A 16,597-nucleotide genomic window follows, 5' to 3' on the forward strand; every position below is an offset into this window, starting at 1 on the left:
AGTATTTTAAAAACAAAACCTAATAATATTTAACATAAATATTTAGACCTTTGATTGGCTTCTTTTTTTTATGACTTTGTAAGAGAAATGATCCAAGCTCATGATTTATGAGCATACCGGCAGAGTCAGCTACTGGCTGCAAGTAACAATACACAACACAACACACACACACAGTTTCCAAGCTCACAAACTAAAAGGCGGCTTACCGAAGCAGCAGTTCTTTTGGAAGTTTTTTGTTGATCACAGCTTCATCATTGTTTGAGAACATCTGTAAACAAAGACAATTTAAACCATTTAGCCGTATATATTCATTAAGAAAACAAAACTTAGTCTACTTGAGGGAAGAAACTGCTGGTTAACAAGGCCATTTCAAGAGAGACATCTGGTCCAATAAAAATCAAAAGATAAACTTTGTGCTTAAGCTTTCAATTTCCTGGACTGGACCATAGCTGGATGCCATTTTACACCTAATATAGTTTTAATTGGTCCAGGAATGCTTTGTGGACTGACAGAATATAAACTGGGATATTTATTTACCAAAGTAAACAGTAATTAGCAGGTGTTTATGGGCTGACACTGCCTGTAGGAAGGTATCAGCTACAGCATTGCTTTGGACTTCAGTCTGTGTCACAGTTCTGTGAAGGTACACGACAGCACCAAAGCACAGCCTTTTGAAACAGGAAAGTATAACAATGCATCAAACAAGCATATGGCAAAAGGGCTGGAGGGAAAGGCTATGACAAGAACGATCGAGCAACTCTAAGGCTCAACAAACAGAGGTTGAAGATGTGGGCTTTCCAGGATTGGTTTCTGTAACAGAAAAGGGAAGTAAAGAGTGCTGGTAAACAGGAGCCTAACAAAAAAGGTATTAAAGTGCCCATATCGTTCTTGCAGCAAATTGTTTGACAACAGCTCTGAGGAGCTTGGAAGGAAAGGACAAACGGCGCTTTCGGAAACCGTGAAGCGTTGCTTCAGGGGAGGTGTGATCTTTGGTGCTGTACCAGGGGGAGAACGGATTCTGGAAAGAACGCTGCAATCCTCTTCAAAGACAATGAAGCCAGACCTGTTTGTTGCATCCCATAAACCTTTTTTTTTTTTTTAAATGCAAATCAATATCATATTGACCAAATAATTTACAAATCTGAAATGAAATTATTTTAGCTGGTCAAAAAGTTCACTAGCTGTAAGAGATGAGACAAATTTCTCTTTTCCAAGGAGCCTTAAGAAAAACACATGACAGTATGGTGTGCTGCTTTCTTGAGGAATATCTACATATATTTAAGAGACTTAGCATTGCCTTGTCACAGTGAGAAAACAAGCAAACAAAAAACCTCCACACTCTTATACCTGTGGGAGGAATGATTAGAGAAGAGAGACCTATCTGTGAACTAACCAACTCCTGAGTTGTGATACCTCACTCCAGGTAGAAGCAAGCTTTCAACATTTCCAAACATGAACAAGCAGAATGAGTTTTAGTTTAACTTATGAAGTTTCTCCTTAGTCTCCTGCAACAACCAAAAGTTGGTCTTCCTGAGTTACATACCTGGTAAAAGCTACTAACTGAAATTACAGCCTGGAAAGGTCAATTCTTATCGGTTGATTAAATGGTCTGAACCAATTTAGTTGTACGTATGCAAAGCAAAGAAAATCAGCATCAGCTAGGTCACTTAGGTGGCAGAGGATCAGATTAAGAGTTAAAAAAGGAAAGTAAGATCTTAGTGGCTTACGAAGCTGTATGCTAGGCCTCATTCTGAGGGACAAGAGCCTCAAACACCACACACTCCTATCTGAACATCGATCCAACCCCATCACATATCAGAGAAACCATCATAGCTTAACGTGAAGAACTACTGTGCTGCCTTAAGTACGCCTGCCTTTTAATGCACTCCAACCCGAGATAACGAATCTACAATACAGTAATACGCTACAAGAGAACGTTAAAAACCGTCTTTAGAAAGCGCAAAACTCAAAGGCTGCGTTTCTAAATCACAACTGGCTTTTTAAAAATTATCTCAGGACACTGAAGTGTGTTGTTGAAGTGGGACAGAAACTCTAGTCACTCCGGCATTTATTCTTTCTGAAAACGGCACTCAGAAGTGTTGTTTCCTCTCCCTGCACACACTTATCACTTTCCCCCAGATGATATCACAAGTTAGCAAGCCTTAAATGGTCCACTAGACAAGCAACTGCTCAGTCCATTTTGCAAAAAAAACGCAAGTTTTGCCATTTGCCAAGCTAGCACAGACAGTTTATAAAGTCCATTCCCTTAGAGACGAGGGCACAAGAGCACTTCCTCAAGTCAGCAACTGCATTCAGACTTGAGCACGAACGCTCTCTGATGCCTTGCAGAAACCCGGAGAGTGAACCCCAAGTTCGCCACCGTGGGCCAGGACAGACAGACATTGCCTAGGCTGCAAAAGGAGCAAATGCACTTGCAGTATTCTGGGACTGTGTCACTTCACTAGAGGGCTTCCCTGATCATTTGGGAAAGGAAGGACGTTTTGGAGAAAGTTCCAATGAAAGAGAAACACGGAGCCAGAGGAATTATTCATGGGAAAATGAGAACATGATTTTTCTTCTCTCAATCAACAGAACAATAGTAAATAGGCTATCTAGCTTCTCTTTTCCGTTATCATCCAGGACAGAGTTTTGCATCTGAACTAACATCCTCCACCCCCTCCACTTAAAGGGAGGAGAGAGAAATTAAAGGAGCAAATCGGATAGTAATAGGATGTCTCTGAAAAGGAACCAGACTGAAAGAGAACAGGCAAGGTACAGGAAGTATTAAAATACCGATTCTGGAAGCAGCCAGCCAGCCTTTTCTATCTCCTCTGTATCAGTTGCAAAGATGTTTTCCGAAATCAAATTTTACTGTGAGAATCCAGGCAATAGTCACCGTCTGCTGTTAAGTGAAATTCTACATCAAGGACACTCAAAAACAACTTAGTACAAAATGCAGATAGCTTCCTGACTTCAAGTTTTCCCCATGGTCCGCCCATTACATTGCTCGGTAGACAAACTTATCTTGCTTTCAGTGCAAACCAAAGCCTTAAGCTGTTTTCTATAGAAACTACCCTTTTACTAGTACTACACTAAAGGAAAGTTTGCTTTCTTTATCTTCTTAAAGTCCTTGGACTTAGGTGCAACAGGGTAGAGGCAGGACATGCTCAGTGAAAGAACCTCAGCTCTAGATTTCACCCTCAACTTAAAGACTGTTGAGTGCCAGGATACATTGCCAGACCTAAATATTTTCACAAGATTTCCCCCGAAACTTGGTGCTCAGATGATAGACGCTGGGCAAAAAACAGGCTGGAATTGAAACTCAATTCAGGAGCAGGGCACTATGTGAAACAGAAGAACCAAAACACAAAGTCCTTAGGGTAAGGAATTCTTGTCTATTCTCCCCAGCTAAAATTCAGACAAAGGGGGAAAAACCTGGCAACACACAACACAGGAACCGGCTTGACACAGCCGCTCAGAGTCCAACGACAGTTTGCAAGTGTCCTGTGCAGCGCTGCTAATATAAACAGATTCATTTACTGCTAATCACCGCTAACAGTTTAGAAGATAGAGTTGCTATTCAGGCATTGGATGTATCAACCATTCATTACAGGGCACAGCAATCCAAACTGGGTCATGTTTTATGACATCAACACAGGATCGAGATGACAGCACTTGCAGTTGAGTGTGCAATGGATCACAGCGTGTAATTATGAACGTCCCTACACAAGGAACACCTACATATGCACGGTACTTGTCATACATGCAAAGGGGGATGTGAGTAACAGCTGATGCAAGCTAGAGTGAAGCAGCTCTCAACAAGCATGCGTTATTTGAGTTAAAATATAAAGCAGAATATTGTGCCATTATTGTAGCCATTCATTTAAAGCCTTCTGAGCTAGGCACGCGCTCTCTTGGACCAGGCTTCGAAAGCCAAACAAGCATGGAGACTTTCCTCTGTTCTCTCCTTTGGGTCTGTATGTTGTCGGGTGCCAGGCTACCTGTTTTGCCCAGAGCTAACCGATATGTTCAGTATTTGGCACGTGCTGGACGGATTCATGGAATGACTCTGCAACTTCTGCCCACCACACAACACAAACGTTTGTCACTCTGGCCAGTGTTAATACAAGAAGGTGGCACAACCAACAGCTACAGTTCCTCTCAGTAAAACCATACATAATATACTGAACATTTTGCTGTATTTTAAAATGAAGCTTCCATCTGAAAAAAAGATGCTGCTTTAACATGGAGGCGTTGATATCAGGTTGATTTATCTACTCCACAGTTAACAAGTAAAAGCTCTTCTACCAAGAAGGGTGTTTACTCATCAGTTTCTGCACAATTTAAGTCTTTGCTTATAGAACAGATACATTCCGGGTACTCCTGGTTCCGCACAAAGTCTCTAAACATACACTGGCACAAAACCGTCTTTCCAAGCTTATGGACAACAGCCTGAGCAAGGCAACATGAGCTCCTGGGGATCCCAGCAGGCTCTTGGTTACAGAGCTCTTCCATGGTTGGAGGTGGCGGGGGGGGGGGGGGGGCAATTATTTCCTGTAAATGTCACATCTGGCAGTAGTTTTGATTTTATTGTTGAGGAAGGGCTGGAGGGGTGTTTCTATGAGAAACAAGAGAGTTCTGTTTTCCACTTTTTTGTGTTTGGGAAAAATACAGTTGGGAAGTTTCTTAATAAGTTATTTCAAAATTTACAGCTTACTGGAAATAATTAGGAATATTAACATACAGAACACAAAGCATGCACTTCATTTTACATTACCCTACATATTCAAAACAGCTCTGTTAGCAATTCTGAAGTTATTGGCTGCATTTAAGTGAACAACAGTTTACTAGTCTGACATACCAAAAAGACTTTCCACTGAAACAACAGCAGAGACTTTTTTTTAAAAGTATAGTTTAGACAAAAACATGTCAGATTGCCTTGCCTATATGACAGAAGATACTGAACACCATTATTCTCAACATTTTTTCCCCCCCGAGAGTTTTGTCCTCTAAAAGATGAAGAACAGAAAAAGGACAGAAAAAGTTGATCTTCAACGTAACACAGGTGGTCTACAACTGAAAGCGTCTCCGTAGGACAGAGATTCACATATTCAAAGTAGCTCAGAGGCTGGAACCTAGGAACCCAAATTGACAAATATAAGGCGTTATCTCACAGCACAACTAAAATCCTGCTTTGTCAACAAACACAAGAGAGTTTACTGGCATAAGATTTCAAGGTTAGCCACAAAAAATTCATTCGTTTTCAATCCAACTGAAGAGACTTCTAAGAAAGATTCACGTCCTCCTACCAAACGTTTCATTCCCCATCTGCAGAACTCTTTTTTAACATAAAAAAAGTGTATTGCTATAGACACCTAGGAGGAAAAGAACAGCATCCTCTGCGTGCTCTTTAAGCAGATACAAAAAACACTGCCATGCACAGAGGGAAGGCAGCAGTGATTTTCAAAGCCTACATCATCCTGAGAAGTGCTGCAGAACTTAAGTGTTAAATTAATAGCAGTATGCTCAGCTGGACAAGAAGTATGTTACTATTAACACTAAATGGACATCAAGAAGTTATCGATGTTTGTACTTGATGCAAGTTAAACACTGGGTAGCTGACACTGCAATACAGCTGTTGCATATATTCGCTAGGTTGGAATTATTTACTGCATTACAGGCAAAGACAGCTGGTCTTCAACCGAGACTGCATCTGGTTTTAGCACGGGGGAGATATTTGGTCTTAGGAAAAAAAAAAATTACACAAGCCTTAAGGTTAGAAGAATCGGCACCAAACCCAACAACTGAACACAAAGTGTTAGCCTAGATGTGAACTTTGAACCCAAATGTTTTTCTTCTAAAGCAGAAAATTCAAAGCTCAATGGAGAAAAAGGACAAAGTTTATTTGGAGCTTTATTGAGTTAACAACTAGAAGGCCAGTAAAAAAAACTTGTGTCAGTTGTCACACTGAGACCTGTGGCTATTCATCTTAACGTTCACCCAAGTGAGAAATAACATTGCACATAGTATGCCTGCAAAATCCCAATCGTCCAATAGCCTCTCAAGTATGCACACGGAGAGAAAAACCCGAAACAAACAAAGGAGCAACAACAAACAGCACGTACTGCGAGGGCCAAGTGTAAGACCACAGCAACGCAGACAGAGGGAGTGAGAAAAGACAGATGTGAAGTTTTCAGTCCAAAAAAACCCCCAAAACAGTAACTATCACTATCGTGACTGTAGGAAACAAGAGAAGCACATCCATACAGGTGATCAACAGGAAATGAGGAATAACTATAAATATTTCTGTAAGTATATACACAATCTATACTGGTTTTTCAGTAAGTGTTTACTGTCTTAATATAAAGCAAACGTAATGCAAAACAACAATGCAGGTTTAAAAGGTATCCTCTTAGTCTATAAAATATTAAATATATATTTAATACTGTTTTAAAATACTTTATCTCATTTACTTGCATAACAGAAACTGCGTAAGACAAACTCAAACATGAAATAAAAGAGTAACAACATTGTTAGCTCAGGATAAAGTTTTAGTTGTTGTTTAGACCAGGAGCCCACTATCCTCGGTCCACACGCAAATGCTGGCCAGATCCTCCACAACTGCTTATAACCACAGGAAATTAAGAAATTAAAACCCAGACAGAAAACAGACTGCAATATTACGGAGTAAATAATGTATCTGGAAATTGTTCCTTTTAAGCTAGGAAAGGTGGGGAATCAATAGCTGCTATCATAAATTGAGGCTCATATATGTAATTGGCATATTTTACCAGTTTACATCCCCCTCCAGTCTGCATCGTGGAGACACTTTACAGATTAACTTTCAGAGCCATAAACAACAACAACAAAAAACCTACCCTTGTGCTGTTCTGAAAGGGAAAGAAAGGAAACATTTCTGCAAATTCATTCAAGGCACAGAGTTTAAATCCGGATGAAACAGAGGCGCCCTGTGAGGTGTTGCTCAGCTTTACAGCTGCTGCCTTACATCCAAAAACCTAATATTACTAGCAATATTCATACCACTTTTATCTGTTTCGTTCCGCATGGAATAAATGAACAAGCCCAGCAGAGCGTCACTGAAACAAGACAAGTCACACACCAAGTTTAGCTCACAGCACACAACTCAAGTCTGGTTAAAAAAAACACATACATAAAAATAAAACAAAAATAAGTATGAAACGCAGAATACATTTCCTTTGCAGCAAAAGCTCAGGGAAGCTTTGATGCGACTTCTTACAAACGCTCTCCATATACACTAACACCTTGCCTCTCGTTCTGTTCATTCGGAAACAAGTTTCTACTTGTTTCTAGATAAGCACAATATCACTGCTACAGGGATAAAATAGCTCAAATGTAAACGACGTACTTGACATATCTGTTCCGAGGTTCTCCCTTCCCAATACACAATGTAAGCAAAGCAGAAGTTTAAAAAGGCTGCACTACTGCCTTTTCGGAGGTGATGAAAATAATTATGCTGCAAAGAGAAGTCACACAAAAGTGAAATACAAGGCTCTTCGGAGCATGAGATATATAGCATAAAGTTGTCTACGATTATGAGCAGTTCAGATTGGGTGAATTTTCCTTTTAGCCTTTAGTTATACAGGGACTTTTTTTTAGCCCTTCCAGTTTAATCTGTATTAAGTCTCCTAGGAAAATGGCTGTCTACCGAATAAAGCCGCTGCTGTGACAAGCTCTATCATTAGCGGTCTCAATGCTCTCGTATCCTCTCTAAGCATTTGTGTCAGTGGAACCAGGGAATGAGAATCAACCGACTGCCAGTTACACAGACAACCGCCCTCATTCCACATACTATGTTCACAGACTCCTTCACCCAGAGTGCAGCCTGGCTCCGAACCAGAACTAGACTGAAATGCCAAATACAAAATCATGACTAAGCAGTACAAAAACGATACAAAATAGACCCTGGCCAACAAGGCTTATTATAGGCTTAATATTCCTAAAAATAGCTCGATACGCAAGTTAGTCAACATAGACTGTCAGACCACTTCTTCCTCATCTGCTTGTCATTGCTTTAGAAAAGCTCAAATTTTTGCTGGTGATAAAGAATACCTGGGGTACAGATAAGCTGTCTTTCTGTATAGCCTGATTGTATTCTGCAGTCACCACCGAAGTTGAAAGAAAAAAAAAAAAATTCTTCACTAGTTTTATTTTTTTTTTTCCAACCAACAATGTTGAAAGCATGAAACCGAAGAAAAAATTAGTGAAGCCCTGCAGAAATCCACCCCAGGATAAAGTTTTTCCTACTGTAAGCACCTCTTACATACCAGTGTTAAGGCAGAAAATACCACAGAGAAGAAATGCATCAAGTGTTTAATAAGTAAGTTTACAAGGTTACGTCATTGCATTCAGAAAGTTAAAATTCCCAAGTCAAATATGCAGTGGAGGTGAAATACTGGAAGACTACTTCGGACTTAAGAAATACAATTTTGTCTGAAAATGCCACAGCTGCTTTAGCTATAGCCTATTTTTTTAAACTAGAAACTACTGTGAGATACCAAAAAGGCACCTACATATGTTTTTCCGCTCATCTGTTTTGCTCTTCCTATCCCAGTCTTGGCTTTGGGACAACTTTCCACAAAGCATCCCACAACTGTACCCAAAACCTTCAGTGCGTTCATTTTTAAATTCCACGTTAAAAGACAACACCAACACTAGCCATTCTCAGCATTTTTAGTTACCCGACTTTTCCCAGCTGACACAGGCTACAGAGATATGCATCTGAATAGTTTCCACTGGACAGTCCTGGCAGAGATACAGGCTAGAATCTGAAGCAGCTTGGTGACAGATTGGGGAGGCAGAAGCTCGCAGTTAATCGGCTTTGTCTTTACCAGAAGTTGTATCTGGTGCTGAATGAAAAACACCCTCTGAAAGCATCACAGTTAGCTAACACGTCCAAGAACTGTAGAGGTTAAAGTTAGTTAGCATGATATTTTAAATATGATGGGGAAAGCAGTGAGAAGCAAAAATACCACATATGCCGTCATCAAAGCTGTTTTTGGGCGTCTACCTTTTTTAAGCTCCATTAAAAACCTCAACATCCTACGAGTGGTCATCTGGGTATTTTATGACCTCTTACATACATTTGATTTAAAATGATGCTGCTTTCTCACACACACCCTTCAAAGTTTTAAATATACACCATTGCCCATAAAGACAATATCCAAGATCAACAAATAAGGAGAGTATAAATAAGACAAAGACTTCCCAACCTTGCAGGGACACAGCTATGACCACAAACTGTGCTCTAAGACATCCACTTCCTTTTTTTTTTTTTTCCCCCCTCTCCTTCTCCCCTTCAGTCTTTTTAAAAGCTTACTTCAGCAGGGTAACGGTTTACTACAAATATTCTTTAATGAATCTCTTTCCTCTTTTAAATGGAGACATGCTTCAGTACTTTCAGGTCAAAAGTGAAACTGCTGTAGCTCTTCCAGTACATACAACAGCTCATCAACCATTCAAGTAAGTCTATTTGATAAAGAAATTGCTTATAGTTCTGCCTCTCTCCAAAGCCTGCAGTTCTGTGTTAGCGATCACGAAGTTTTTCCACTACTAGGTTTGTATTCTGCTACTGCTCAAGACATGATATGTATTCATGTACATACTTTGAAATAAAGTCAAATGATGCTGTTTCTAAAGAATCCTATTTGCGATGGAACTTGAGGGAAGAGCACCAGGGAAGTTTGCCATAAGTAAAAGAATTATCTACCTGAAAGCATAACTGACAGATCAGCAAAGTAGACATATAGAGCTACCAGCCACACAGAGACTCACGTCCCCGTGCACAGTTGTGTAGTTCAGTATTTCACACCCTATCAATATGGCTACAACATTCATCAAGTTGACTTTCATAATGGCATGAGTCAAATGAAATAAACAGCAAAGTAACCCAATAGTGAAAACAATAATTACCTAATCTATCCTGAGCCTCCAATTAATACTGGTATCTAAAATAAAATGAGACATGTCCTTGCATAAGGGCTCTCTAGCTCGCTCTCCTGTTATGCAAGCTCCTATGCAAGACACAAACGCTGCCCAAGCAGTCAAACGCCTCTTCTTGAGAGCGCATATGTCCACCAACTATCATTTGCTGTGGCTGCTATAACTGGAAGTACCAAGTAAAACCGCTTTGGGGAAGTCCTGTTTCAGCACAGAAGGAGCATTCATTTCAGTACACACAAGAAAAGCCCTCACTATTTACACATACAAACAATTCAAACACACAACTAAGAAAACGACTGCTTCTGACGTACCTCAGGCCAAAACAATGACAAGAATTATGATCAGATGCTGCCCCAGAATGCCTTACTGCACAGGTGTCAGCAAGGAGCGGGGGCAGGAAACAGCTGTTTTCTGGCATTTCTGCTTGTATTTCATGGTGAAAATACTGTTTGCCAGGTCCAGTATTTCCACTGTTGCCCAACTTGCAAGCACAACTCCTTGCAGAGGAAGGAGCAAGGAGAGAATCCCATTCGGACAGAAAAAACAAAAGCATTTGCAAGACACAAGTTTGGTCTCGGGTGACACGGGCTAAGGTCAAAGCACACATTTGTTTTAATTCACCACCTGTAAAGCTGTTGCTCTGCCTCTAACTATGGCAGGGATGTGCTTGTGGCTGTCCAGTACAAAGGCCGCAAGGTGACAGAGCTGGGAGACTGCATTCCCCCCTCCTCTCCAATTTAAATAAAAGATTCAAATGAAGAGCTATTTTAAGTGGTTTCTGAAATACCTTTTGTTTATCAGCAAATTTTATAATGAGCTTGTTCCTCCATATTATGCCTTCTTCCACTTTTGGCAACTTGCCTATGCAGCACCTAGCGTAAAATACAGCATGGAGAGTGCAAAGGAGACAAATTAGGAGCAATTTAGACCTCCCGCCATGTTGCCCTCTCCTCTAACAAAAAGCCGCGTTCCCATTTAATCCTTCCTAGTCTTCCTACAGCCTGGCTCAGGTATTTTGAGCTCAACTAAATCGACTTTTGCTTCTGCATCTAGTTGATTTCTTCTCTATCTTCTACTAGGGTGTGGAGCACAGGACCACCACAGTGGCTGTGTGAAATGGGTTACCTCTCCTATTAAATTTTAAATAATCAATTTGTACACAAAGTAAAATCTTATTATGCATCTGCCAATGGAATGTCACTGTTCTCAAAAGTGCTGGCTTCAAAAATATTGCACATAAGTGTGGCATGAAATAACACCAAATAACAAATGAGTGGAGAAAAAAAACTGAATGTAAAGCCATCAGCTTCAGAAAACAACAATTTTTTGACGTTGTTTCTTATTACGTATGAGCCATGTTATTAGATACCCGCCAAAAGAACAGTTTTGATTCAACTGTAGCATGTAATGACTTCACTCTGTTACACCAGCAGCAATTTCTCTTTTCTTTTGCTGCTATAAAATGAAATGCCATTGTAAGTATAACATCAGTTTCTGCAAGTTTCTGGCGGAACAGCAAGAGAGATACAGTGGGATGCAAAGAGTTATCAATACTCCCTGTCTGCTTCGTGTCCGTCTGTTTACACAGCCTCCATTACTTGAAATAACAAAGACCTACCCAGAATGATAGAAAGGAGCACAAGAGCAGCCATGCAAAATGAACAAAGACAAACCCAGAAGAATCAACTCTAAATCACAAAGCCAAGCAATCCTGAAATATGGAAACAATATTTAGACAGGAACCAAGCGGATTCAAAAATGGGATTAGAGTAATTGAGATTATTCAGTTCAGCTTTCTGAACACAGACAGGATTAACTATTAGAAGGGAACTAGATTTTGAAGCATTTTTAAGTATATCATTTTGCTTTCAGCTCACCTCATTTCGTGGCAGATCTAAATTCAAGCAAGATTTAAGAACTATGCAGGTCATCAGTATACTTCAGAAGAGTTAGAATTCCCTCATATTCAGAATACTAAATACTGAGACAGCAACTGTTGTGAAATGCACTGAGTTGATGCATTTGTCCTGCTGCAAGATGAAGGCTTTTGCGTGCCTAGCACACACACACACGCATTCCTCAGATACATCTCCACCGTTCAGACTTTTTTCTTTGATAGGACAAACTGTCCCATAAAGAAAAACTTTACAGCCAAAACCAACGCCTGCTAACTGGAGGTTTTGGAGACTCCCTGAGGAAGCTGGAAACGCTGGTCTTTTTTTTTTTTTTTTTTTTAAGGATGTAGTGGAGACTACATGTATTGCTCACAGCCTGGAAAAAAAAAAACTATAATTATTTAAGTCTGACAACATGGCTCAGTGGAACACAAAACTTAGCAGAGCAAAAGATCCTTGCACAGGGAAAGCTTAAAACCTAAGCGTTTGTGCTGAAAATGTTCAGAACTTGTCCCACAGTTGGTCTAATAACCAAGAGGCCACTATTTTCTATAAAATGCTGTTGCCTATCATATGTAGGTAGTTCTGAGCTGGATCAGCTCTGTGCTTGCACCTGTGTAAGTGCTAACAATCTCAGAGTGGTGCTGCCTAACCACATCCATCCCACTCTGAAAATCAGAAAGCTCAAAGGAGCACTCTACCCTAGAAGACCTTCTTGTTTTGTGATGAGTCAGTGAGAGTATTTTTGCTGATGTGGATTCCACAACAAGAGTAAGTCAAAAGAAAAACTGAAGCAGGGGAAGAGCCTAAGACACTTGGGTCTCCAGATGACATCCTGGGCCAGGCATTAAAGAAATGATGAGAAATAGGGGCTTTGGCAGGTAAGCAAACTCTCAAAGCATAGAGCACACGTCAATCAAAAACATCAGGAAATGGCACCTCCTCCTCTTTTCTATTAATTGGTTGTAGTTCATCAGGCATCACATAGGAGGTACTACAAGGAGCAAAGAAACTCAGGATTCTGATCTGTTAGGGCATGTTTCATATTAAACCAACACCACAGAAAATTAGGAGTCAGTCTGGGTAACGTTTCCCCTTTTTGTTTGCTTTGCTACAATAAGTGGCTATTTTCTCTGTGGTGGCCATACCTCCTATAAAGGGATCTATTTAGGAAACGCTCTTGTTTGACTGGGCATGCCAGAGAGTTCATTCTTTCATTTAAAATAAAGAGTTCTATTCTTTCTGGAATGAAGGGCTAGCTATATATACATACCAAAAGATCCATATGAAAGTCAAATTTAAGCAGCATAGCCCATATTCTATTCCTGTATTTTATTCCTCAAGTAAGAGGTGATTATTAAATGCAGCCTAGATTGGATTCAAAAATCACTCAATAATAATTCAGAAATCTGTTTATGTGCCTTAATGAAAGACAATAAACTAAGTCTGAATAACCGAACCAAACTCCCCCTCAGTAATTCACCTGTTATTTGAAGCCTGCAGGAGACATACATATTAGTCATAATGCTGCATCATGATATTTTTTCTTTCCCCAAGATAAGACTCTAGACGTTTAAAGGCCCTACTTACCACTCCTTAGTCAGGCAAACTACCATAGCAGTCAGTTCTGCGTCTAATCTGGAAGTAACGTACAGGGCTATGTAGGAGGAGTACTAATCACCAAGCATTCAATCCAGTGCTGTCTTCGTTGATCTTACGATATTCAACAACTTTGAATAGCAGCTTCCAGCCTCAACATATTTTTGCATAATTGTCCTTATGTCACATTAAATATGAACTATTACACTACAAGGCATGTTCTTGTCAATGAATAGGACTTTTACTTTTAAGGCAGCCACGTTACAAGCTGTTTTCTAGAAAGCATCACTAAACTTCTACCTTTATTCCCCCTGCTTAAAAAAACCCAACTATTTATACATGTGAATATACTAACATTTTTCAGACCAAAAAACCCTTACTAGAAAATAGTGTATTAAAAGCAAAAGCAAATAGCGTATTAAAACAAAACTTGTCCCCTCCAAGATAAATAGGCGAGTGGGTCAGAGATACTCAGAATTCAAGCAAATAAAACCATGTCAGTATATCCATGCCCTCAGTTTACTAACAACAATATATCCAAAAACAGACTAATGTTTAAAGGCACTTCTTGTAGCTCAAAGTAAGCAAGCCTTTCAATAACACTGAATTCCTGTGCAAATACAGAACGAAAAACCACAACAAAAGAGAGCTTTTTTTGGATGAGAGGTGTTAATTTAGATCTCAAGTATTCCTTGAGAATTTTGCTTATTTTCAACTTGTCCATTTTTAACTATAGGAAGAAGGTAACATACAATTCCAAGGGAGAGGAAAAAAAAAACACACCCAAAACAAAGAAAACAAGACTTCCCCACTGTGCTTTTCAATGAATTGGATTAATCTTATTTCAGTATAACCCTGATCAACAGTTCACCAATCCTAGTATTCCAAGACAAAGAATAAACAAGCAAAAAAGGTCACTGCAGCATCAGAAGAAATTTCCCCACAGAAGACTGCTACCAGTGTGTTTTTAGTCCCCACTCTCCTCAACAACAAGCTACTCTGCAGTAATAAAAAAGGCAAAACAGAACACTACCACGCTCCAAAGAAATCTGTGCATCCAAGAATGGACTAGAATGTTAAGAACAACCACCACAGATAAAACACTTTCTGTATGTGGCCTTCTATTTCTGAGTTCTTGGTTTTAAATCAATGCAGTAATCATTTAGATGCTACAGAAACGTGAATTTATATTATAGTATTATTATAAGCTGAAACCACTCTAAATAGACACGCTGCTGCATATTTACAATGGCTGATAATGGATTTGACAGAGGTATGAAATAATTTCCTGCACCTTTCTCAACTCCACAGTCAGTTTCTTGTTGAATTCAACACTGTCCCTCTCTGTGCGTTATGGAATCAGACACTCTTTAGTTTACCATTAACCAGTATTTTTCTTTGATAGCATTGGCATCCCTCTTTGTGGGAGGGGTACACAGCCATACCCTTTTTTCTTCCAGTCTCTTTATAAGGCACTCTTTCCCTCCTGCGGTGTCATATCTGACACAAGCTACACAGTCCAGAGAATAACTGGGGAGAAATTTTCAACCCTGCATAACAGCCTCTTAAAACAACGAGAAGTAAGCCCTGCTGTTGCTCCCGTTTTTGATACCAACCTCCTCCCCCACTTCGGAAAGACAGCTGTTACAACAATGAAGAGCTGGAAGCAACCCTGGCTTGATAGGGTGCTTTGTGCCATATTCTTTGAATAGATCTTATTGTTTACCCTCTGCTCCTTCCGTCCTCTCCATCCCCCACCTCCCAGCAATCAAAAATTTCCCGGCCGCTGCGGCCGCTGCTCCAAAAAGACGTGCGGGGCCATCTCCCCAACCCCGTGGCCATCTACCCAGGGGGTTTGGTTTTTGGGTTTTTTTTAAGTTTTTGGGTTTTTTTTTTCCAGGCAGCGTTTGCACGTCTCTTGCTCGATCATCAACTTTGGGCGAAGCGTGCACACGACCAGCCAGCAACACGTTAGCAGCAGCAGCAGCCCGGCCCTCCCCACGCCGTGCGGCCCTAAAAGGAAGTTTACACATGACGAGTGAACACAAGACACCCAACCGCCGGGGAAGGGGGGGGGGGGGCACAGCGACAGCCCCCCCGCGGAGGGCAGGCCACACGCACACACACATAGGCGGCTGCAGGACCCCCCCCCACCAGCCATCTCCTCCTCCTCCCCTCCCCCGCCCCGGCTTTGCCTCACGGCCTGGGTTGGGGGGGGGGGGGTCTCGCTGCGCACCCCAAAGCCCAGAGCCGCGCCGGGGGGGGGGGGGAAGGGGAGGTTGCGGCCTGGTCTCTCCCCCCCCCCACCGCCGCCGCCGCCGCCGCCTCAGCCCGACCGGGCGGCCCTCACACCCCAGGGCCGGCTACGGCCTCACCTCAAAGCGGCTCTTAGTGACCCCGTTCATCTCCCTCCGCATGACGGGGCCGGGGGAGCAGGCGGGCGGGGCCGGGCCGGGCCGGCTCGGCGGGGAGAGGCGGAGGGAGGCCGGCGGGAGGGGGGGGCGGGAGGGGGGGGTGCCAGGGCTCCGCGGCCTCCGCCCGCCGCCGCCGCCACCGCGTCTCCTCCGGCCTCAACTTCAACCCAAAACAAAAACACTCCGCACCTGCCAGCAACGCGCGCGCTCATTGGCCAGCGCTGGGCACGGCGCGCGGCGGGAAGGGGGGGGGAGGCGGCGCGCGGCGGGGGGCGCGCGGCCGGGAGCGGCGGGGGCGCGCGCGCGCGCCGCGGCGGCGGCGGCTCGGGCTGCGGGGGGGGGGGGGGGGTGAGCCGGGTCCGCGGCGCCTTTCCGCCCTCCTCCCCCCACCGCTGCACGCACCTACCCCGCAGGCCGCCGCGCCCATAGCGCCGGGGTTGGGGAGGGGGGGGAAGGGGGGGGGGTGGCCGCGGCGCCCGGGGAAGCGGCGCCGCAACGCGCACCCGCGGGGAGGGGGGGGGGGGCTGCGAGAGTCCTCCCCCTCCGCGGTATATCCGGGAGGGGGGGAGGGTGTGACACCCCCCCCCCGTGATGCTGCGGGAGGGGCTGCGAGCCCCCCCCCCTTACAGCAGAGAGGAGCAATCCCCCCCCCGTCCCCCGCGTTATACCCGGGGAGCCCCCCCACCCCGGTTATACCGGGCGGGGTTG

At 42.7% G+C, this 16,597-nt stretch overlaps 1 protein-coding gene across 12 annotated transcripts in view; it reads right to left on the bottom strand.

The window, feature by feature from the left end:
- Nucleotides 1-16,433, bottom strand: part of FBXL20 (F-box and leucine rich repeat protein 20) — a 45,355-nt gene extending 28,922 nt beyond the window's left edge. For 2 of the 12 annotated variants that reach the window (XR_011136267.1, XM_068918882.1), the window contains exons 1-2: nucleotides 15,851-16,045; nucleotides 207-268 (exon numbers count right to left, since the gene is read on the bottom strand). Coding sequence is in view for 10 of the 12 variants with exons in the window: in XM_068918882.1 (XP_068774983.1) it covers nucleotides 207-268; nucleotides 15,851-15,892 (104 nt within the window). In the remaining 2 variants the exon portion in view is untranslated. Of the gene's footprint in view, nucleotides 1-206; nucleotides 269-2,793; nucleotides 3,095-6,878; nucleotides 7,006-8,720; nucleotides 8,810-10,292; nucleotides 10,550-11,858; nucleotides 12,039-14,769; nucleotides 14,814-15,850; nucleotides 16,064-16,291 lie in introns of those variants that run through there. The other 10 variants (XR_011136268.1, XM_068918875.1, XM_068918879.1 and 7 more) reach the window with 10 other exon arrangements.
- Between the last annotated feature and the right edge of the window lie 164 nt (nucleotides 16,434-16,597).

This window comes from Struthio camelus, chromosome 25 (genome assembly GCF_040807025.1).
Source record: "Struthio camelus isolate bStrCam1 chromosome 25, bStrCam1.hap1, whole genome shotgun sequence".
In the NCBI taxonomy this organism is placed as follows: Eukaryota; Metazoa; Chordata; class Aves; order Struthioniformes; family Struthionidae; genus Struthio; species Struthio camelus.